Source organism: Balaenoptera physalus (genome assembly GCF_965194825.1).
Source record: "Balaenoptera physalus genome assembly, chromosome: 15".
Classification (NCBI taxonomy): domain Eukaryota; kingdom Metazoa; phylum Chordata; class Mammalia; order Artiodactyla; family Balaenopteridae; genus Balaenoptera; species Balaenoptera physalus.
Window position 1 is genome coordinate 38,746,498 of NC_138894.1, and position 22,245 is coordinate 38,768,742.

General features: G+C 42.6%; 1 protein-coding gene across 19 annotated transcripts in view; it reads left to right on the top strand.

Annotated features, from left to right (window-relative positions):
- AAK1 (AP2 associated kinase 1) overlaps nucleotides 1–22,245 on the top strand; it is a 169,065-nt gene that overhangs the window by 93,090 nt on the left and 53,730 nt on the right. For 17 of the 19 annotated variants that reach the window (XM_082425986.1, XM_082425989.1, XM_082425988.1 and 14 more), the window contains exons 6-13: nucleotides 4,173–4,294; nucleotides 5,643–5,724; nucleotides 6,232–6,364; nucleotides 9,287–9,390; nucleotides 11,672–11,751; nucleotides 15,979–16,133; nucleotides 17,109–17,404; nucleotides 20,938–21,189. In XM_082425986.1, the coding sequence (XP_082282112.1) occupies nucleotides 4,173–4,294; nucleotides 5,643–5,724; nucleotides 6,232–6,364; nucleotides 9,287–9,390; nucleotides 11,672–11,751; nucleotides 15,979–16,133; nucleotides 17,109–17,404; nucleotides 20,938–21,189 (1,224 nt within the window). The remainder of the gene's footprint in view (nucleotides 1–4,172; nucleotides 4,295–5,642; nucleotides 5,725–6,231; nucleotides 6,365–9,286; nucleotides 9,391–11,671; nucleotides 11,752–15,978; nucleotides 16,134–17,108; nucleotides 17,405–20,937; nucleotides 21,190–22,245) is intronic. The other 2 variants (XM_082425985.1, XM_082425981.1) reach the window with 1 other exon arrangement.

The following is a 22,245-nucleotide window of genomic DNA, read 5'->3' on the forward strand; positions in this document are numbered from 1 at the left end:
TGTGCTGTTTATAGTAGCATCCTTCTTTACTTTACATACATTTAATCTGCTGGGGTTTTTTCACAATATTTATCACTACTGGGCAGTTATACTTATTATTATTATTTTTTTAAATCATCAACTGGACTCTAAGCTCCATGAGAGGGACTTCCCAGGTGGTCCAGTGGTTAAGACTCTGTGCTTCCACTGCAGGGGACACGGGTTCGATCCCTGGTCAGCAAACTAAGATCCCGCAAGCCCTGCAGCATGGCCAAAATTAAAAAATAAAATAAAATAAGGGACCTCCTGGCGGTCCAGTGGTTAAGATTCCATGCTTCCACTGCAGGGGCACAGGTTTGATCCCGCATGCCATGCAATGTGGCCAAAAAAAAAAAACCCCTGTAAGCTCCGCAAGAGGATGAACTTTGATTTGTTCACAGCCTTATTCCCAGCACCAAGAAAAGTACTTGGCACGTAATAGGAGGTAGCAGGAGTTCAAGTGTATTTCTTTAATAAAGGAATGATAACAATACCTATCTAACATGTGTATAGGGAGATTTACAGTTCATTCTCTTACTTGCTTCATAAGAACAGTGATAGAATTATTTATCAGCTTTACTTTACAGATGAGAAACAAGCCCAAAGACGTTGGTCCAAGGCCAGACATCTAAAATAGTCCCTGAGGTCTTCTGAACCCCAGGTGCAGTGTGGTTGCCACATGTCATGCTCTGTGTTAAGTGTTTTGTTGATGATGGTGCTGGCGAAGATGCAGGCGGCAGCCAGCTGGAGCTCGGAGGTCTTCACTGGTGTTACACAGGGACGGATGGAGAGAGGGCGGAGCTTGCAGCTACTGCTAAAGTGGCTGCTGCCAAGGGATCTCACCCTCGTAATCTCAGCTGATCCTCCCAATAGACTTGCACGGTAACCAAAGCAGGGATTATGGTTCTTCTCTGCATTGATAGTTCTTTGATATTGCTCAGGCTTCCCCTACATTGATATCTCTGGCTCTCTTGTCTATTTTTGTACACACCCTTAATTTTTAACTGGTTTTCCTGTAAATATAGTTTTGTACAATGTTATCTTTGTGGGAGGGAGGGAGGCCAACTGGGGACCAGGTTAGATATAGTATAATTCCTGAGTTCTGTCAGTCAGGAACTAACCAGAAATACAAACCTAGTGTTTAAGGTGGGGGCGGGGGGGAACAAAACCAAAAACCCCGACGTGCATCATCTTTTATTCTGTCCTTTGTCTACTTAGTTTTCCCCCCTTCCCCAACAGTGATTTTGGTCCCTAGAACTACCTTGTTTGTGTTTTGATATGAATTCGCTTTTCAGTTTTCTAGATTGTACATTACAACACTAGAAGGAGAGAATCTGATTCAGGAAGGGACTGCACACATACAACAGGAGGAGCACGGTTTCACAGGCGCCCTGTAGGATGTATGAGGCCAGCAAGGAAGATTGTTGCTGAAAGATACTGAATAAGGGATTTAGGGGTCCCGTATGTGTGTGAAATACTGGCCAGGTATTGTAGGGGACACATGGGCATAATATAATTACAGACCAGAGGCTGGCAGACTTCTCTGCAAAGGGCCAAAGAATAAATATTTTAGGCTTGTCAGCTATATAGGCTCTGTTTCAACTGCTTGACTCTGCTGTTGGAGCTTAAAAACAGCCATAGACTAGAGGGTAAGTAACCAGTGGGCATGGCTTGGTTTGGACAGAAGGTCTTTGTCAGCCCTTCCTAGCAGTGGTAATAAGTTCTGTAGATTTTTGTAGGGTGGCCATGGAAAGTTTTACTGAGGAGTTATGGCTTGAGCAAGGCCTTGAAGAATGGCTAGGAGTTGACTAATGGAGGGAGCAATTGAATAAAAAGACAAACTAGTCAACATGGGGAATGCTTAGGAGACATTGAGCAAATCAGCCTGACTAGTATTTAGACATTTGGTTCCTCATTGACTAGGTTCCTATTATAGGGACATTTCTGAACATAAAGAACTAAGATACCCCTGGCCTTAAGCTTGTATCCAGTACATTGGGTGAGTGTAGTCATCCCTACCAGGGTAGGAGGATGGGGATGGGGGGCTTGAAGTAATTGTTCTGCTTCTAACCTGCTTCCTGCCCTGGCAGAAAGACAATTCCCTGTCCTTCTCTAGAGCTGGATTGCCTAGGTTCACTTCCTTCCTTAATCACCGTGAGCCTCACTTTCTCTGTCTGTATAACAGGGATTATTATTATATTGTTACTATGAGGATTGAATGAGATAATCCATGTAAAGTGCTGAGACAGTAGTACTTGTATTAGTAAAAGCTCAGTAAATGGTAGCAGTTCTTTTTATAACCTCTAAATTCGATTGGAAATATTAGTGTTGCCTTGTTGGAATTATTTTAGATTCCTAAAGTGAGTATACATTCAGGATAGCTTGACTGTTTCACTTGGTGTACATAGATTAAACTCATGAGCATTATAAAAAGCTGTAGATGGTGGAAATATTTGCCTGACTCAGCCTTGTCTTTGGGGAACAAGTCTTCCCTAAGAATTCTTATTCACAAGAGCATATCCACGCAAGTTTATGGTCATAGTTCACACTGCCTGTGTGGCTAAAAATCCCAAGGTCAAAATTGTAAATTAAAGTGATTATAGGTTATTAGTGCCCCAGGTGTGTAAGTGAATTATCTCTGGAAGAATAATAGACTTTAAACTCAGGCCTCCAAGGCTTCCCACAGATGAATTCCAAGGAACATGAGTTAACAACAACGACAAAACCCCTCACAACAATACCATGGGTGACACTCAGTAGGAATAAGAAACAATAAACTACAGAGTCAGTTTGCAGCAAAAACTTTAGGTATTGGATTTAGTGGGTACAGACTATAAAATAAACATTTTTATAATATATAATTTTAGAAGAATTAAAAGAAAGTGTAGAAACAAGAGACATCATAATTGACAAGATATTTTTTAAAGAACTAGTAGTAATAGTAGGGGCCTGGGTATTTGGTGGCTCCTATCTTATTTCTGACAGACTGACACACACACACACGCACGCACACACACACACACACACACACACAGGGTGTTGTATGCATTTCTCTTTTTTAGTTTATTCCATTTAACCAACGTTTTCTCTTCTAAGCACTATGTTAGGCATTGGTAGAGAAGACTACAAATATCTGTGCTTGTCCTTAAGGAGCTTATAGTCTACTCTTACCTTTGTTTTCCAAAGGTGATCAGTCTTTGGAAGGCTGAAGACAAAAGACAATGGAGACTACAGACTTACTGACCTAACAAGATTTTTTGGCTGCCATTTTACTGCCCACGCATAGCCAGGTCTGTCCTCCGGCATACCAGTCAGCTCAATTCACCTATACCAAAAATTAATACATCTTCAGTACAGTAGTGCCCACTGTTTTGGAGTTGTTATTTCTTTGACAGTGTCCTTTGATACCAAGGATTTCACTAGGTTCTGGTCTTCAGAAGCTCCCTCCTACCCAGAACTCCTAACTCACTGCCCAAAGAATTCCTCTATAAAAATATAAGGATGGTACTTTAACAGGAGAACTGTGCATTTGCCCACAGGCCTTTAATCACTTTGAGAAGTAACCAAACTATAGCAAATATTTATTAATTCGGAAAATCCTAACCTATTGTAGTAAAGAAATTGATATATGTGTTTATAAGGCCCAAATGAAATCATTGACATCAGGAAGAACAGAGTACTGAAGGAACGTAGGGAAGGAGTGATATTTGTCTGAGTGGGGGCCTGAGGAAAGCTTCAAAGAAGAGGTGGCATTAGAACTGGAGTTTGAAAGATGAATGGGATTTTGATAGCTAGGTAAGGAGTTGGTGATCATCAGAAGCATCTTAGACTGAAAGAAAGGCAGGAATAAAGATACAGAGGCTTAAAAGTATAAGGACTATGTCTGCAGAGCTGAGAAATGTGACTAGAAATCTGGGAAAATGGGACTCTTGCTTCTCCAATGTGGAATTTCCTTTTTTTACCCTATTGCTGTGAACCTTTTTTTGTTCCACTTTGAATGACCCCTGTTGACATACTTAGAGGAGAATAACTTTCCTATGCACATTAATGAGATTATCAGAAATAAAGTATTTTATTTATGTGTATGCAAACCAAATTTTCAAACACATTACTAAACGATATCTTGGAATGGGCGGCTGGGCGATGTTTTTCAGGTTGAGAATATTCTCTTGCATGACCGAGGCCACTACGTCCTGTGTGACTTTGGAAGTGCTACCAACAAATTCCAGAATCCACAAACTGAAGGAGTCAATGCAGTAGAAGATGAGATTAAGAAGTAAGCTTTTCCTCCTTTCTTGGAATTTTATCCACTATCAGATCAGCAGTTTTACCTTCAGCTTATGATTGAGAAGGTCAGGGTGAGAAGACAATGGTGCTTGTCAGTTGCCCCTCGTCTCAGATCATCATGTTGGCAGTTGGGTTGTTGGATTTTAAGTGGAGGATGGGGAGGGGGTTCATGACCATTGAGCAGTGGAGTAAAATGAAGGAATCTTACAGCACTTTATCAATGGTCCTGTGGTCATTATACATAGATCTTTTGATTTACATCACATAGCCCTTAAAAAGGTGCACACACCTTAGAAGTACTGTGATGTTTTTAAGTGGGAGCACAACAGCTGTGACATTACCAGTCAGTCGGTTGTGCTTTTTACTGAAACCTAAATGGCTGTGTATCCCTTCCTGCTCATAAGGAGCTCACCTGCAGTCTAGTGGAATTAATGGTGCGTAGGGCTGTTAAAGTCTCTACAGATAGTGAATCACTGACTTCCACAAGAAAAAAAGCGTCTTTAGATTTGTGATTCCAGTAAGAACCTGACCCATTTTCCCCTGTTGTCCAGAGTGTTGGATTTTTCACAAGCACCAGCACTCACTATTACTGCTCATAAATCAGCAGTCTAGAGTGCACACATATCCTGATCCTCTCTCTCCTTTCCTGCTTCACCCCTGGCAACCAAGCCTGGGGCATGAAGACTTACGGTCCAAGGCCCTGATGGGGACCTAAACCGCAGAGCCCTCTGGGCTCTAGAGACTCAAGCAGCGCCAGTCACAGGCTTGGTAACACTAAGACTCTCACTTTGAAGATGAGCTTATCCTTCTCTTTTCTTGAGCCAGAGATAAGAGGAAAACTGTTGTTTCAGCCTTATGCTGGCAGCAAAGATCCGTCCACCTCCCAGCCTAGCCAGGGCCCACTTTCTCCTCCTGAGTGTTCCAGCCAGTGTTACATCTCTGTGTCGAGCCACGTCTAAAGGGATTACTATTTTAAAAAAACAAATCAGCCAAATATACTATCAGACAAGAAGGATTTACAGGAGAAGATTTTGTTATGTGAGGAGCAAGAAAAGTTGCTTTTAGAGTTTATTTAATGCCTTAGTGTCTGCGTCCCCACCTGCTCTTAGATTGGAAGGACTGCAGCTAGAGGGCCGTGGGTGTGTGCCAAGGGCAGCTCTTCATTTCACCTGCACTAATATTCCATACTGTCTTCTCCAGGATGCTCCCAGGGAACTAGACTCTCCTAATATATATGTGTATATATATATATATTTTTTTTTAAAGTAGTTCTGCTACCCCTGGTTTTTAATTATAGCATTGACATATTTAACAAAAAATGAATCTCTTGATTGTAGATACACAACGCTGTCCTATCGAGCACCAGAAATGGTCAACCTGTACAGTGGCAAAATCATCACTACGAAGGCAGACATTTGGGTAGGTGTCAACTAACCTATCCACGTCTCAGATGTCAGCAGTCTTGGCCGTAAACTCCCAAGTTTAATGCAGACAGTGCCATAGCAAGAGTGGCCACTGTACCATATCATTGTCTACTTATCCCTCAGGGTTATTCTTGACTCAAGGTGATGAGCCACTGCTTCTTGAAGCATGTCAAAGGAAATTACTTTAGACCTCTGTGAAAGTTATTCAGGTGACCTGCCCATTATTTAGGTGGTTTTCACATATGTGTTACTAGTTCTTAAGAGCAAAACCAGCTGAATACTTGTTCTTTACTGCAGCACAATTTGGTAATGAGGATAGAAATAATATAACTTAGCAGATAAATCGTGATGTTGGGTTCTAAATTCAAGTTTCTAACGGGTTAATTGTACAGAGTGTTTAGATCTGCTGTAAATGTGGATGGTGCCAGTATCTCTCAGCAGACCCATTTGCAGTTATGATAAATAAATCACTAGTAGCAATCTGCTTTTTTTATTTTTTTAGGCTCTTGGATGTTTGTTGTATAAATTATGCTACTTCACTTTGCCATTTGGAGAGAGTCAAGTGGCAATTTGTGATGGAAACTTCACAATTCCTGATAACTCTCGATATTCCCAAGATATGCATTGCCTAATTAGTAAGTATTTCAAGTTTCTAGTTTCACATTTTTATTTCTAATCTCTAGGAATGGATCGGAGGATAAAGGGATTAGATCCCAGGAGTGATGAGTGGGATGCAAAAATAAAGAAATCAGTTGATAATTGTTGGTCACTCAAAGACCGTGGTCCTATGGTGTCTAGTTAGAGCGGTGCGTCTTTTTGCCAGAAATCTAAACTTGGTTTCACACCTGGGCTGGCCACCCGAGCAGAAATCTTAACTGGGCTTTGAGCATTACAGTACTGCTCTGTTCTCTTGCGGTCTGTATGAAAGCTGTGGTACCAAAGGAGTCCAGCTGACTCATATCAAGCGATAAGAAATTCATCTTTGCAAAACTGGAAGCAACTCAAATTACAATGATTGCAATGCGTTGGCTGAAGTGAATACGTAATTAAGACTGTATAACTCTATGGAACTAGGTTTTTTCCTCTCATTTAGATTAATCACTGGATTTTGATAAAAAGCATTTAAACTCAATGCTTTAAAATGTTTTTAAGAGTCCCCACTCTTTTGTATCATCATAGTAGGCATATGTACTAATGTTCATTAACCAGATGGCAGAATAAGTAATCTCTGCTCAAACCCCTGTATTGGAATGCTAAAGAAACAGAGATTTTTATTATCTTTTTACTTTGGTCAAGATGTTTAGTATCCACATTTTAACAATCACAGATTGTAAATCCTGAGTAACGCACTTTGGGTCCTAGGTGGGGATACACTTGGAGAAAATAGAAGAAGCAAATGTGGCGCGGAGCATCTGACATTTGTTGAAGGCCTACTTGTACCTCATTTAATTCTTAAAACCCTATATAGCAGGGGTCCCCAACCCCCTGGGCCGCGGACCGGTACCGGTCCATGGCCTCTTAGGAACCCGGCCACACAGCAGGTGAGCGGCGGGCAAGCGAGCGAAGCTTCATCTGCCGCTCTCCGTCGCTCGCATTACAGCCTGAACCATTCCCTGCACCCCGCCCCCCGTCCATGGAAAAGTTGTCTTCCATGAAACCGGTCCCTGGTGCCAAAAAGGCTAGGGACCACTGCTATATAGTAAATATAATTATCCCTATTATACAAATGAGGAAACGGAGCCTCAGAAAGTATAGGTAACGTACCCAAGTTAACATAGTAGTAGCTTTTAAGTGACTACCCATTCCATTATACTAGTTTACACCAGTTTTATCAATCCGCCTCTTCCGTTTATTAATACAAAAGCGGGGGCAGTATTTAAAGGAATGGAATATGGTGTTTAATGGTTGTTGGATGTTTTCAAAGGTAAAGCATTATATTGATATCTGTACTAAAATTGCAGCTATGTAAATGAGATTGCAAGGAAATATGGGAAAATTGCCAAATTTATTGCTAGAATGGTAGGATTTTTTGCTAAAAAAAAAAATTTTTTTTTTTTTTACTTTTGTGCAGCAAATTCATATTACGAAAAACAGCTGTTTATGAATGTGTGTAATGTGGCATCTTTCCTAAACTCTGATCTGTTTCACTTTACAAACTGTTGGAAGAGTCCACTGTCACCCTAACTCACAGGTCTGAAAATGCATTTCTTGTTATCCCCCCGCACACACACACACACACATCCCCCTTTCACTCCCAGTTCAAGGTTCCCCTCTCCTCTTTTCAGTTTCTATCAGTGGTGTCGCCATTCAAGCCCAGATGACTGAAATTTAAAGTTGTCTTTGGATCTGGCTAGCAAGACAGAATAGAGTCAGTCATTTCCTAAGCAGCATTAATGCTTTCTTTGAAGTTTCTCCTGTTTTCTTGACATTCTCTCTGTTCTCATCACTGTCACCATAATATATACCGACCCTGTCGGCTCATGCCTGTACTGGTGGACTGGCCTCAGTCTGTCCAGGACACCCTCACTATGAGAGTAATCTTATAAAATACCACCCTGTCATGTCCCTATTCAGTAAAGCTCATGGCTTGCCAATGGTCCCATATATTCTGGTTTCATCCTCCCCACCTTATTTCCCTTTATTCTCTGACAAGGAGACCTCTGCCCTGTCCTCTTGGCTCCTCTATTCCTTGCAACAAAGCATTCTGTTGCCTTTCTCCAAGTCCGTCTTTGCTCAGACTGTTTTCTTACGTGGAATGTCTTTTTCTCTGCTTTTGCCCTGACTGACTAAATTTTTTCCTGCCTTCAAGGACCAGCTCAGCTCCTGCCTCTTCTGTAAAGGCCTTCATAAGGCTTCAGCCTCATCAGTCTTTTCTCAACTTAGGGTCCGAACCATTCATTTGATTGCTTAAGCAATAAATTGCCTTACATTGCTGTTTACATGTATATGTGTATGTGTATGTGTTTGTGTGTCTTCTCAAAGATTTTTTCCCCTGGGGATTTTTCCAGCTTCAGAAGGAGCAGAAGCTTAAAGGACCTGGAAACAGACACATGATCTATAGATCACAGTAAAAGTAGAGATGTATTTGTTATCTTGTCATTCGTTTCTTTTAGATTGGAAACCAGCTAGTACCTCCAAGAAAAGAATAATAAGTAAATTCATGAAATTTGAGTTTGGGTTATAATTATCAAGAATAATCATTTGTCTAGCTGATAGTATGAAAGAAGGAGGCCAGAACTTCCTAGGTACCAGAAGATGAATGTGTTAAGTTCCACACTGAGAACTTGAGTCCCTGTTGTGCAGGGCACAGAATGTGAACTTAAAGTATCTTTGTTACAATTCAAAAACTTTGTTATTTTCTTGGAGATATTTAAAATTTTAGGAAAGTTAGAGCTTCCCTTTCTGAGAGGGGAGGAAAAGGGCTAATTGTACTGTCTGACTTTTATGAGAAATAAAAATTTTTAAAAGACAATTATGGTAATAGAGAAATTATGCTTCTTAGCTAATGTAATAACTCTTTGGGTATTATTAAATAAGTTCATATATGTTTATCTTAGGGTATATGTTGGAACCAGACCCTGACAAAAGGCCAGATATTTACCAGGTCTCCTACTTCTCATTTAAACTACTCAAGAAAGAATGCCCAATTCCAAATGTACAGGTATGTGAAAGGTGCTTTTTAGGGGAAGTAAACATGATTGAATTGTCATTTAGCGTTCCTGGGGTATTAATCAGCTGTTTAAATGAATAAGGTGTCCCTTGCTTTATCTAGTAGGGGGCATTCAAACAAAGCTAACTATGAAGGAGTTGCTATAAAGGGAATCCAATTTTCCCATAGAATTTAATTATAAAACTGAGGCAATTTTACACACACACACACACACACACAAACACCCTGGGGACTGAGTTGAACACTTTGGGTAAAGATTGACCAACTTTACCTTGTCAGCTGTCCTAGTTCCCTGAGAGCCAACGTGCCTGTTGTATTTACTGAGAGGAGGTTGGGCAGGCCGCTTCCCTAAGGCACGGCCCTGGACTTGCCCCTGTGCCTAGTGGAGCATAAGCCCCTTGTCCCTTTCCTCCTTCGCTGTAGCAGACCTTTCTTGATTTTGCTTCTGTTGCTGGCCAGTCTGGAACTCACACTCCTTTTCTTCTACCCTCCCCACATATGTCAGGCCATCAGAATGTTTTCTACACGTAGTCATCCTAAACTCTACAGACAGTTTTCAGAGTACGGTGCTTGCAAACACCCTTCTTGTAGTCTTGGCATATTTTTCATGTCATAGTATGATTCAACTTTCTTGAATATTTTACTAATGGATGCTGTAGTAAAAAATTTCTAATCGCACATTGTCTTACTAGTTTCTCCAGTAATGAACTTCTGATGTCACTACTGGAGCTCGAGGGTGCTGATAAATAACCCTTCTCTTTCACTCGCACATTTGGAATCAGATGTGGGAATCGTTCAGATGGAGCTCGGCACATTGGCTTTATTACTAATAAGACTGAGTCAGGGAATGTGGCTTGACCAGTCAGGCTCCCTAACATTAGCTGCACATGACTGGTTCCTGAGGGACAGGCTCGTCCATAGAGGGGGGGGCGAGGGCAACCAGACCGGCTCACTTTTCTCTCCCAGTCTTATCAGTCGAGTAAGTTCCCCCTTTCCCTTGGGAGAGGAATGCTTGGAGGGTGGGAGAGAAGCTAGGAGAAATTTTCTAGCTGAAATCTACCCCCCCACACCTGAAAACATGAAGGAAATGGAGGTGCCTCCTAAAAGCCACTTTCATTATTAGTGTTCCGTGGTTCGGGTTTCCCAGATTAAAACGAAGGATTCTGTGCAATAACCTAACACAACGTGATCCCTTTTGCTGTCCCACTTTCCCATTCATGAAGTTAAATAACGTGAAATAGGATCGGAAGCATTCAGGTTGGTAACTCGTTTTTTAAAAAGTAAGCTTCACCAGTCTCAAGCCGTTTGGCACTTGCTCAGTGGTGGTCAGCCGTTGTCTCGTGGCTGTCTAACCACAGGAGGCGCTGTTGGACGGATGGTGCAGATCCAAGCCCGAGGAGCTCCGCCTGCCTTGTGGGCTGAGCGGTGCCTCACGTGCTGGGAAGAGGGGCTGGCTCAGCAACCACACACACCGCGGCTGTGGGTTTCTCCCAGCGTCCTCACTGAAGGCTAGATGCACCCTGGCTTGGCCCACTAGTCAGCACCAACTTCTCTAAGATCTAGCTGAGAGCTTAAGTATAGCTTACAGACCTCTTTTCATTCCCTTCATAACATCGCTTCTAAGCTGTGCTGTAGGAGGGGGAGGGAGCTGAGATCCAGCCCCAGTGCTCTTGGCTGGCCCAGAAGGTTGAGAATGACAGGGGCGGAGTGTGCTGTACTCGGGCTGCTCTGTCCCCTTCTCAGATCCTTTGCCTCCCTGACTGGGGCTGAGTCCAGTGGGATATACTTAGGTTAACTTCTTCCCTTCCCAGACCAGAGATCAGGGTCTGAAAGCCACTCCGGAAGACCCTAATGTGTATTTCCATTGGCCCAATCATGCTGGTTATTCTTTTTCAAAGAAATCTGTGGGGTGAGTTTTGGGAAGTGGGCGAAATGGGAGAAGGGAGTCAAAAGGTACAAACCTCTAGGTATAAAATAAATAAGTCATGGGGATGTAATGTACAGCATGGTGACTCTACTTAGTAATACTGTATTGCATATCTGAAGGTTGCTGAGAGAGTAGATCTTAAAAGTTCTCATCACAAGAAAAAAAATTCTGTAACTGCGTATGGTGATAGATGTTAACTAGACTGATTGTGGTGATCATTTTGCAATATTTACAAATATCAAATCAATTATATTGTACACCTGAAACTAATATAATGTATGTCAGTTACATCTCAATTATTTAAAAAATCTGTGGTCCTATTAAAATTTTCTTTCAATTCTGTAGAACTCTCCCATTCCTGCAAAGCTCCCTGAACCAGTGAAAGCCAGTGAGGCAGCTGCAAAAAAGACCCAGCCAAAGGCCAGGTAAGAAATGCCTTAGTGAGCACGTGTCCTACTCCAGTTGCTGCAGTAGCAGGGGAGGGCGCCCTATGGTTCTTGATTCTTAACGCTGCCATGGCCAGAGGCTGCACAGAACAGGAAAGGAAGCTCTGTCTCCCCCAGGCAGAAACTGTTCTTTGGGAGTGCAAGTTGGAATATAGTAAGATACAGTGATCTACATCTGAAAGAGAATTGAGAACCCCACAGCTACTCCCTTTGCTTGGGAATAGGTGCAGGGCATTCAGAGGTGCGGTGACAGCAGACCTTAAGTGTTGCTAGTACAATATTGCTAAACATGTGTCCTGGCCTTTGCATAGCCTAGTCCACCACATTAATCTCCAGGAAATCTTACTTTCTATGGCTCCAGCCACATTAGGAAAGTACAGGTCAAAGCACTGAGTCCATGAACAGCAAAAGAGCCTATGGATCTTAGGTAATCACATTCTAGATAACGGAGGTTCTTCCAAGTAGCAGGTCAAGAAGCAGGTCAAGAAGCTAGGGTTTTATTTGGGGAAATGCCCCTGTGCGAGAAAATAGAGTGGGTGCCGAGAAAGCTGGGAGAGCCATCAGAAACCGCGGAAGTCTCACCCAGAGCAGGGAGGAGAATGTTGGCTCCAAGTGACCTGGACTGCCTGCCACACAAGGTAAGGAAGGCAGCATTGTCCAGGAGTCCTGTCTTTTAGGAACGGGCCTGCCTTAATATCCTTGTGGCTGGGACATCATGGCTGAGAGCAGCCTCTGGGAAGTGTGGCCTCGGGGCACACAGGGCAGTGGATTTCAGGAGCACAGTAGCTGGGCCACTTGGTCTTTTACACCCTGGTAGTCGAAGGTCTGCAAGGCGCATCCTCACGGCTGCCATGCCTTCCAAATGGCAAATTCTCAGGGTAGTCCCAGAGTGGTTTATACCCTACTTTTCTACCACACTCCCATGGCAAGGAAGCCTTAGTGCAAACTGTATCAACAAAGCACCCTAGATGGGAATATATGAATTTTAATAGAATAGTAAAATAACTTCTGTTTTAGAAAATTCTTGAATATTTATAGAATGCCTGTTGTGTGTCTGTTCCAGATGTGGCTCTAAAGTAATAAGACTTTGGTTTTTAACAAACTTAGCAAACTACGTCCATGATGTTACTTTGCAGTCTGTTTATATCTTAGTAAGTCTGCCATGCTCACCTCTAGGAATTGCTTTTGGAGCTGATTTAATTAGCTTAATCTCTTGGGCTTATGGCCATCTTGTACTAGGCCCAGACTTGGTATGTATAGAGGCTAAGCAAAGATCCATTCCCACAAAGCATACACATTTATAAAAATTATAATACCTGCTGACGTTTGAGTGGTACTGTGTTGTGTAAAATGGAGAAAATAATACCTACATCATGAGGCAGATGTGAACATCAAACACTCCTGTGACTGTGAAACTTATATAAACTCTATGGTGCCCAAACTGTTAGTTTTTATGGACCTCAATAATGCTGCAAGAATATACAGACCTTACAGCCAAGAGATTTGGATCTAAGCTGTCCTATATATAATTTGCAGTGATTTCATTTGCGTGATTACATTTGCTCCCCAGTCCTGAGAGGTGGGTTTTTCTTTCAAACTCCCTTTTTTTTTTTTTTGGCCCTGTCACGCGTCTTGTGGGATCTTAGTTCCCCGACCAGGGATTGAACCCTCGCCCTCTGTGGAAGTGCAGAGTCCTAACCACTGGATCACCAGGGAATTGTCCTCAAACTCTATTTTTAAAGTAGCCACTATTCATTGAGGCATCACATATACCAGATACTATACTCGGTACTTTACATAAATAAGATGACCTTTTTCCCCCCCTTAAAAACAAATCTGTGAGGTTGTTGCTGTTCTCACTTCACAGATGAGGAAACAGAGACTCAGAATTATAAATCAGCTGCTCAGGGTAGTTAGTCAGTATGTGATTAGCAGAGGAACCAGACTCCAGCATCCTCACTCTTTCTACTCTGCACGTTAACTGGTTTGCCCAGGATCACACAGACAGGGCAACTTAGAGCCAGATCTCCTGGCTTCAAGATCTGTATTTTCTTACAGCATACTGAGGTCCATACAAACTAACATTTTGAGCACACTTCAGTTTATAAAATGGTTTTACAGTTATTGATACATTTGATGTTCACATCTGCCTCATAAAGTAGGTATTATCGTCTCCATTTTATACATAAGGGACCCCAGGCTAAAAGAGGTTCAGTGGCATGCCTATTATCACAGTTAGTTAGTGGGGAGCTAGAGTTCAAGTTTTCTTTGACTCCAAATCCCATTGATTCTAAAAATGTTACCCTTAGGAGACCAGTGTGGAAGTTCTTGGCATTTGGTTTCCTACAGAAGTCTGTTTACCTCCCTCACCCTTGGCTTGATCTTTCTTACCCCTTTCTCCTCTTTCCCAGCATCTGTCCTGTTTTCCTTCCCACTTCCCTTCCCCAGGTCACACAGCCTCTCCAATGTGATAGCTTTTATAGTACCAGTTTTCCACCCAGCATGAGAGCAGGATGCCAGTGAAAAGCCTCAGGGTCCAGAATGGCTTGCTTTGGAGACATGTCATGAGGAAGGACATGGGGCCAGCTGCTCTGCTTCCTATTTTGCATTTTATGGAGGCTGTGCCAGATATATTTTGGAAATATTCACGAAACTTGTTTATTTTGGCCTTCACCTCAGCTATTAGTCCCTAAAGTGTATTTTCAAAGGATAACCACTCTGATCTAAGTTAGATGGTAGCCAGCTGCCTGCACTGCTCTAAATGAAGGGACGCTACCACCTGGGCTGTAGCACCATCACAAGGAGCAAGCAGACTACATTCTGTACTCATTTGGATTAGATGTGACTATGAGTTCTAGAAAGTGCAAATGACAGTGGCTTATATAAGATAGATTTTTTTTTTTTCGTCTCAAGTAAACAACATCTGGAGGCAAGTAATCCAGGGTTGATATGGAGTTCTGTTCCACAAAGCCCTCAGGTACCCAGGCTGCTTTAAGCTCATCACTCCACCATCCCTATGGTTGTGGCCATGCCCTCATGGACCGATATGGCAGCATCCCTCTTCCAAGCAGCAGGATCAAGGAATTGCCAAAGAAGAAGAGAGACAAAGAGCATGCACAGAGTTTCTTAAGGTTTCTAGAAACTGCTACATAACAATCTGTGTATATCCCACGTAGGCCAGCACTTAGACACATGGCCATACCTGATTACAAGTGAGACTGGGCAATGTGATTTTTACTCTGGGTGACCCTATGTCCAGCTAAAAATTGTTATTACCATGAAAAAAAGCAAATATGTGTATTGGAGGAAATAGAGTTCCTGTCACATTCCCCAAATCCTTTATCTTGAGTTAGTTACTTATTCCTTCTAGTTGTGTTATTGGATTAACTCATTTGATGCTTCTTATTATAGAGAGACCATTTTTTTTTTTTTTTTTTTTTTTTAAATTTATTTATTTACTTATTTTTGGCTGTGTTGGGTCTTCGTTTCTGTGCGAGGGCTTTCTCTAGTTGTGGCAAGCGGGGGCCACTCTTCATTGCGGTGCGCAGGCCTCTCACCATCGTGGCCTCTTTTGTTGTGGAGCACAGACTCCAGACGCGCAGGCTCAGCAATCGTGGCTCACGGGCCCAGTTGCTCCGCGGCATGTGGGATCTTCCCATACCAGGGCTCGAACCCGTGTGCCCTGCATTGGCAGGCAGATTCTCAACCACTGCGCCACCAGGGAAGCCCTAGAGAGACCATTTTGACAGCTAGTTCTAATCAAGTTTGAGTCCCTCTACATCTGAAAACCACCTGCTTTAAATGCCTCTTTGCATTATCATCAAAGTATATTCTAGGAAATCCTAAGAAGTATTAGGCAAAATGGTCCCAAGATCAAAAAAGTTTGAGAAACATTGCATTCTATATAATGCTTTCTTTGAGGTTTTCCTTGCACGTTCACACGTGAAAAGTTTTTCTAGAAAGGAATCTGCTATTTTGATATTTTGATCAGTGTGTTAAAACTTATTTGCCCACCTTTTTTTTTTGATAACATCTAGTAACACGTAACATCCTGTGGAATACCCTTTGGGAAATGTTGATTAAGTGGATCTGGAAGGTTTGGATGAATGTGGAGGTCAAAGCTTATCCATCATGTACTCTGTCTACCCCCTCTTCATTTTCTCACCCTTTAACAGGCAGCTTTTTTTTTCCCTTTTCTTTTTCTAGACTGACAGATCCCATTCCCACCACAGAGACTTCAATTGCACCCCGCCAGAGGCCTAAAGCTGGGCAGACTCAGCCCAACCCAGGAATCCTTCCCATCCAGCCAGCCCTGACACCTCGAAAGAGGGCCACAGTTCAGCCCCCACCTCAGGCCACAGGTCAGTAACTAGATTGGTTTGAAACTTGGTACGCTTCTTTGTCATCCTGGACCGTAGAGAAGTCTTGGAAAGCCTGGTTTTTCCTGGAATGGAATCTAGAGACACGTAAAGAGTAATGGTTTTCCTCCAGGAACTAGAGATGAGCTGCCTTTGAAGTTGTACGGGTAATGACTGGCCAAAAGGAAGGCCTCTCATTGAACTCTCCAGTGGATCTCCAAGGCCACTGAAGCCTGTTGTCTCTATTTTTTCTACTCTTGGCCCTGATTTTATGGCGTGGTCCATTCGTCCCCTGCCTCCCTCTCTATTTCATATACTTCTCTTTGCATTAAAAAAAAAAAAAATCTTTTTGGACCCAGAGGAATTATTTCTTTAATGCTCTGTCTCTTGAAGTATCTGTCACCTCTTCATGTTTTGGTTTTCCGTTTCTAATGAGCGGACTGAGTTTCCTTTCGTAAAGAGGATTGATCCAAATTATCAAGTAACTGAACACAGCCCTCACTCCCCCTACCAGGAAGCTGCTTTTGGTGAATTTGGTGGTCATTTACTTACAATCAGGCATCCAGACTGGGGTTGTGTAACATACATGTAAACCATCAAAGAATGCTTTTGTCCTGCAGTGTGCCACAAATGCAAAGATTGTGTTTATGTACAGTAGCATCAAAGTCCAGTTGAATATGTAGATCCTCAGGGTGCTGACTAAAGGAGTCATTGACTAAATGGGATGGTGAACAAGGGAGGACTTTTCGAAGGAGACAAGCATTGAACACTGTTATTGGGCCATGTCTTGAAAAATATGAAGCACGTAGTATGGCAAGAAGAAGGAAGGGCCTTCCAGGTGCAAGGACAGTGAGAAGCCCATGGATCTTGGGATTATCTGTCCACTGATCACCCCCTCTTTATTGCTTTGGCAAGAAAGAAAGCCGTGTTCGTTTGGAAGATTTTTGAGCCCTTATATGGAGTTTATTCTCCTTGCAGGATCCAGCAATCAGCCTGGCCTTTTAGCCAGCGTTCCTCAACCAAAACCCCAGCCTCCACCCAGCCAACCCCTACCGCAGCCTCAGCCCAAGCAGCCCCAGGCTCCGCCCACCCCACCGCAGCCGGCTTCCACGCCGGCCCAGGGTCTGCCCGCCCAGGCCCAGGCCACAGCCCAGCACCAGCAGCAGCTCTTCCTCCAGCAGCAGCAGCAGCAGCAGCAGCAGGCGGCACCGCCTCCTGCACAGCAGCCAGCGGGCACATTCTACCAGCAGCAGCAGCAGGCCCAGGCTCAGCAGGTAAGGCGGTGAATCTGACCCTCGCTTGGCATATGTGGGTTATCCCTGTGAGAAGGTCCACTACGTGCAGGTGTCTTCCTTGGGAAGACAGAGAGCCATGACCCGGCACGGCGTTGTACTCACAGATGGCAGACACTAAACCTGACCCAGTGGAGCCCTCACTGCACCACTCGCAGCCCTCCCCCGCTTCTTCTCAGGCCATGGGGATTTCTGCAGCTCACCAGGGAACCTCAGCAAGGAAGCTGGTTTTTAAGGACTCTTTTTTGAATTTTTTTTTTTTTCTGACATGACACCATCATCAAGTTGAAGCAGAAAAACAATTATTTCTTATTATCATCAAATATCCAGTAGTGTTTAACTCTTTCTGGTGTGTCATAATTTAAATTGCTTTGTATACAAAGCACATTTTTTTGCTCTGAATATATTCATTTTATAATGATCAGTATATCTTTTAAGTCCCCCTTTTATCCATAGGTGCCTTCCTCCTCTTTCTTTCCCCTTTGCCACTTTTTTTTTTTTTTTTTAAGAAACTGGGTCGTTTGTCCTGTAGCATTTCCCACATTCTGGATTTGGTTGATTGCATCCCTGTGGTGGTGCTTAATATGTTCCACCACCCCCTGTGTAAACGGGTAGTTTCTTGAGGCCTCTCAGTATTTGATTCAGGTTGATAGTCCTTTGTTCTTCCAGTTGCATCACATCAGGAGACATACAGTAGTCTCAACATCTCAAGACATACAGTAGTCTCACCTTGTCTGCGGGGGATACGTTCCAAGACCCCCAGTGGATGTCTGAAACCACAGCTAGTACCGGACCCTATATATACCATGTTTTTTCCTATACATACATACCTATGGTAAAGTTTAATTTATAAATTAGGCACAGTAAGAGAGTAACAACAATAGCTAATAATAAAATACATCAATTATAGCAATATACTGTAATAAAACTTATGTGAATGTAGTGTCTCTCACAAAATATTCTTGTGATGATGTGAGATGATAAAATGCGTACTTGATGAGACGAAGTAAGGTGAATGACGTGAGCATTGTGACATAGCATTAGGCTACTACTGACCTTCTAACCATATGTTGGAAGGAGGATCATCTGCTTCTTGGGATCCAGAATCATGGAGCCATGACAGTGTCAATGGTTGGATGTCAGGAGCAGATGATGTCGATGGTTGGGGATCCCAGCCAGGATGAAATGGGACAGTGCAAGGCTTCATCACGCTGCTCAGAACAACATGCGATTTAAAACTTACGAATTGTTTATTTCTGGACTTTTCCATTTAATATTTTCATATCACTGTTCACCACGGGTAACTGAAACTGCAGAAAGCGAAACTGTGGATAAAGTCTGGTTGTCCTCTCTTTTATTAATATTAAGATCAATCTGTGGGTTTGGTGCTGTCTATCTGATCCAGTCACTTAATATTCCCCTTCAGTTTGTTTCCTAAGTCCATTAATTCATTAGGGGTGGCAAAGTGGTGATATTCTAGCATTCCATCTTCATTTAGGGGCTGGATTTTTCTGTAAAGAACTTGGGGTCGAACTTGCGCCCCTTGCATTCGAAGCGCGGAGTCTTAACCACTAGACCACCAGGAAAGTCCCCTGTAAAGAACTTTTTCAGCAAGTATTTGATTACCCTGAGGTACTGTTTGTACAGAAAAGGCAGAAATAATGCATGACTCTTTCCCTGTGTCTACCAGTTTTCAGAATAATGAGTTTGTTCATAGTACCATCCAGAAGTGAACAATGAAGATTTTGTTTTGTTCTTAGTATCATTATGAGTTCATGCATCTTAATATATTTGATATGTTTCCATACATTGCTGTTAAAAAAATTTGTCCCAGTTGTCTCAGTTTTGGCCAGTGGCAGTCTCTTCAGATTGGCTCCTGGGTCCTTTGGCTGTGACTCCAGTAGCCTTTAATGTGTCCTTGCTATTTGGTGTAACAAGCTGTTCCAGGATCATTCTGCCCTTGACCTGGAATCAGCCATTTCTCTAAGGAGCTGTTTCCCTTTAATGGAAATGGTATTTAGAGACAGCAGTCTTGCTACTAGGGATACCCATTTGCTAATGGGTTGGTTATTATTTTTAGACCTTTTCAGTGAATAGTTAGGACATATATATATATTTTTTTTAATAGAATATACACCATGAATTCAAATTTATATTTCTAAAGCAGATTTGTAATTATAGTATTTTGTTTAACTTCTTGGATTTTATATTTGTATCTTTCTCATCTGGAAATCTTGATTCCTAACAACATTAACATAATTCTTAATTGATTTATAGTTTCAAGATAACAATACCACTATGATTACCGAAAACGGTTTAAGATTTCTTTGCCATTCTTACACCTAGAATGTTTAGCACATTATTTTCTAGGAGTTTGGCTATTAATTTGATACGCAGGTTTATTTGCTTTGTTTTGCTGTGTAGTTATTGCTTTTTAAATTTCGGTTTAATTTTGTTTTGTGAACATGTAAAACATTTACATAATTTCAAAGTTAAATCTGCAAAATTCTATTCCCTCCATCCCAAATGTAGAGGTATTCTTCCTTCCTATTTACAACTTGAGAGTGTTCCCTTTAAAGGATATATAGCATGGTTTATTCCAATCAGTCCCCTGTTGACAGACATTTGGTTGTTTCTAGCATTTTGCTATTATAAGTAGGCAGCTATTTATTGACATCTGCTTTTTTTGCTAACCCTTTAACTTTGCCCCAGTAGGCAAACAATATCCTCCCAGTTAGCTTCATAACTAAGTAACAGTATTTGGGATTTCAAAGACAAGATCTTGACCTTTGTTCATCAGTAGGCCCTTTCTTCAGCTGTGTTTTTGTGCCTTACACAGAGTCCTGAGCAGTGAGGAGTAGAGAAGTATTCCTGTCTTCAGGAAGTTTATAAAAGAATATAACGTGAAACCATGCTACCAGTATAAGATAAAATGTCATTAAGTGGTAGAGTATATTGAATATTTTGAATGTTTAAAGATGGGAGTTTAATAAAGAGAGCTATTGGGAAATGATTTTCAGAAAGGCTTGAGAGGACTTAATAACTGGGCTAACATTTAGGTTATTCTCTTTCGTGTCATCATTGCTTCATCCTGTTCATGTAGGGAAGAATCTTAATCCTGGTTACTTCCAAATCCCTTTATGAGAGGGATAACTTCTGTGATTAGCAGATCATTTATTAGCTTCTGTTACACTCCAGCATGTGGAGTCACAAGATGTACAGTCAGATGGATTCCCTCAGGCCAGGCACAGAAACCCCTCGGAAGCCAGTCTGCATTGCAGGAGGCAGACAGTGCGGTGACTAGAGCCTGGCAGTGTAAGGTGCTGCTGTATTTATGTAATGCCCTGAGGTTCCCCTCGTGAGTTTTCAGGCCAAGGTAAAAGACGCCTACCTGCCCTTGCCTTAGGCTTCAGCACCGGTCTTAGTTTTTACTGAGACATTCATCCTTTGTGGAATATGGTTCTGAGACAGGCTTTTATTCACCTCCTCATTCCTTGCCACTTTCTCCTGCTCAGTTTCAGGCAGTGCACCCTGCAACCCAGCAACCAGCGATCGCTCAGTTCCCCGTGGTAGCCCAAGGAAGCTCTCAACAGCAGCTGATACAGAACTTCTACCAGCAGCAGCAGCTGGCCACAACCCTGCATCAACAACAACAGCTGCTGACTCAGCAGGCTGCCTTGCAGCAGAAGACCGCAGTGGTAGCCCTACAGCAGGCCCAGGCACAGCCAGCCGCAGCCCCCCAGCCAGCCCCTGCCCAGGAGCCAGCGGTGAGAATCAACCAGAAGAGGAGCACGCAGTGAGGGCTAGGGAAAGGGTGGGAGAGAGGCAGCAGCAGCTGGCATGGCACGGCTGCTCCCCGCGCTGGTGGTTAAGATATTTGACCTTTTCCCGATATATCCAGGAAAAGGATGAGGTATACTATAGAGGCTTAAGGCTTTAGAAAAATGATTCTAGGTTGCTGATGGACAAGTGAACTTGTTTACAAGACACGAATAGACTCACAGCCATAGAAAACAAACTTATGGTTACCGAAGGGGAAGGGAGGGGGGAGGCATACATTAGGAGTATGGGATTAATAGACGATGAACTTTCCTATTTCTCACTCTAATATTAGGCTGGCAGAAAGAGCTGTTCATTGTCTCTGTCAGTGCCAGTGTCGAGCAGTCAAAGCCCTAGGTAGGGTTAGAGCTAATCCCTTTCCCTTCTTCAGGGGGCAGTTTGACCACTGTGGCCTTCCCAGTCTCGGGAGGTTCGTGTAGGCCTCCGCCTGTACCCTGAGTCCTGACAGTCTTGTGTTTATTCTTTGTCTTGGATGATATTACTGGCCACCTTAAGTAAGTCTACTATGCAGCACCCTTCCAGGGCCCACTTGCTGAGACCATTTGCCGTGGCCTGATCCCCCTCTGGGCACCAGAGCATCTGACTGTTGTTTGAGCCATCTTGTCAGTTTAGAAATTCGGCATGTTCATTTCTAGACACTGGCTGAGTATAGAATCAAGACCTCTACATGCTCTTCTGATTGACCTCTACAGGTACATCCTCAGGCACATCATACTTTGAGTGCCTTTAATGAGTACTCACAGAGTGACAGTAATAGAAAATTTTATAATGATAGAAAAAGGCATTTTACATACCCAGCTGACAGAGTATCACAGCTACTCTCTTATTCCCAGGGAAGCCCAACCACTAGAAGAACGAAGGAAAAGTAAGAAACTATCTTTCTGAGGATTGATTTCTAATAGAGTTTTGTCGCTCATCTTAAACCAGAAAACCTACATCCCTTCAAAAGGAAGCAGTGCCGTAAATAGATTGTCTTCTTTAAG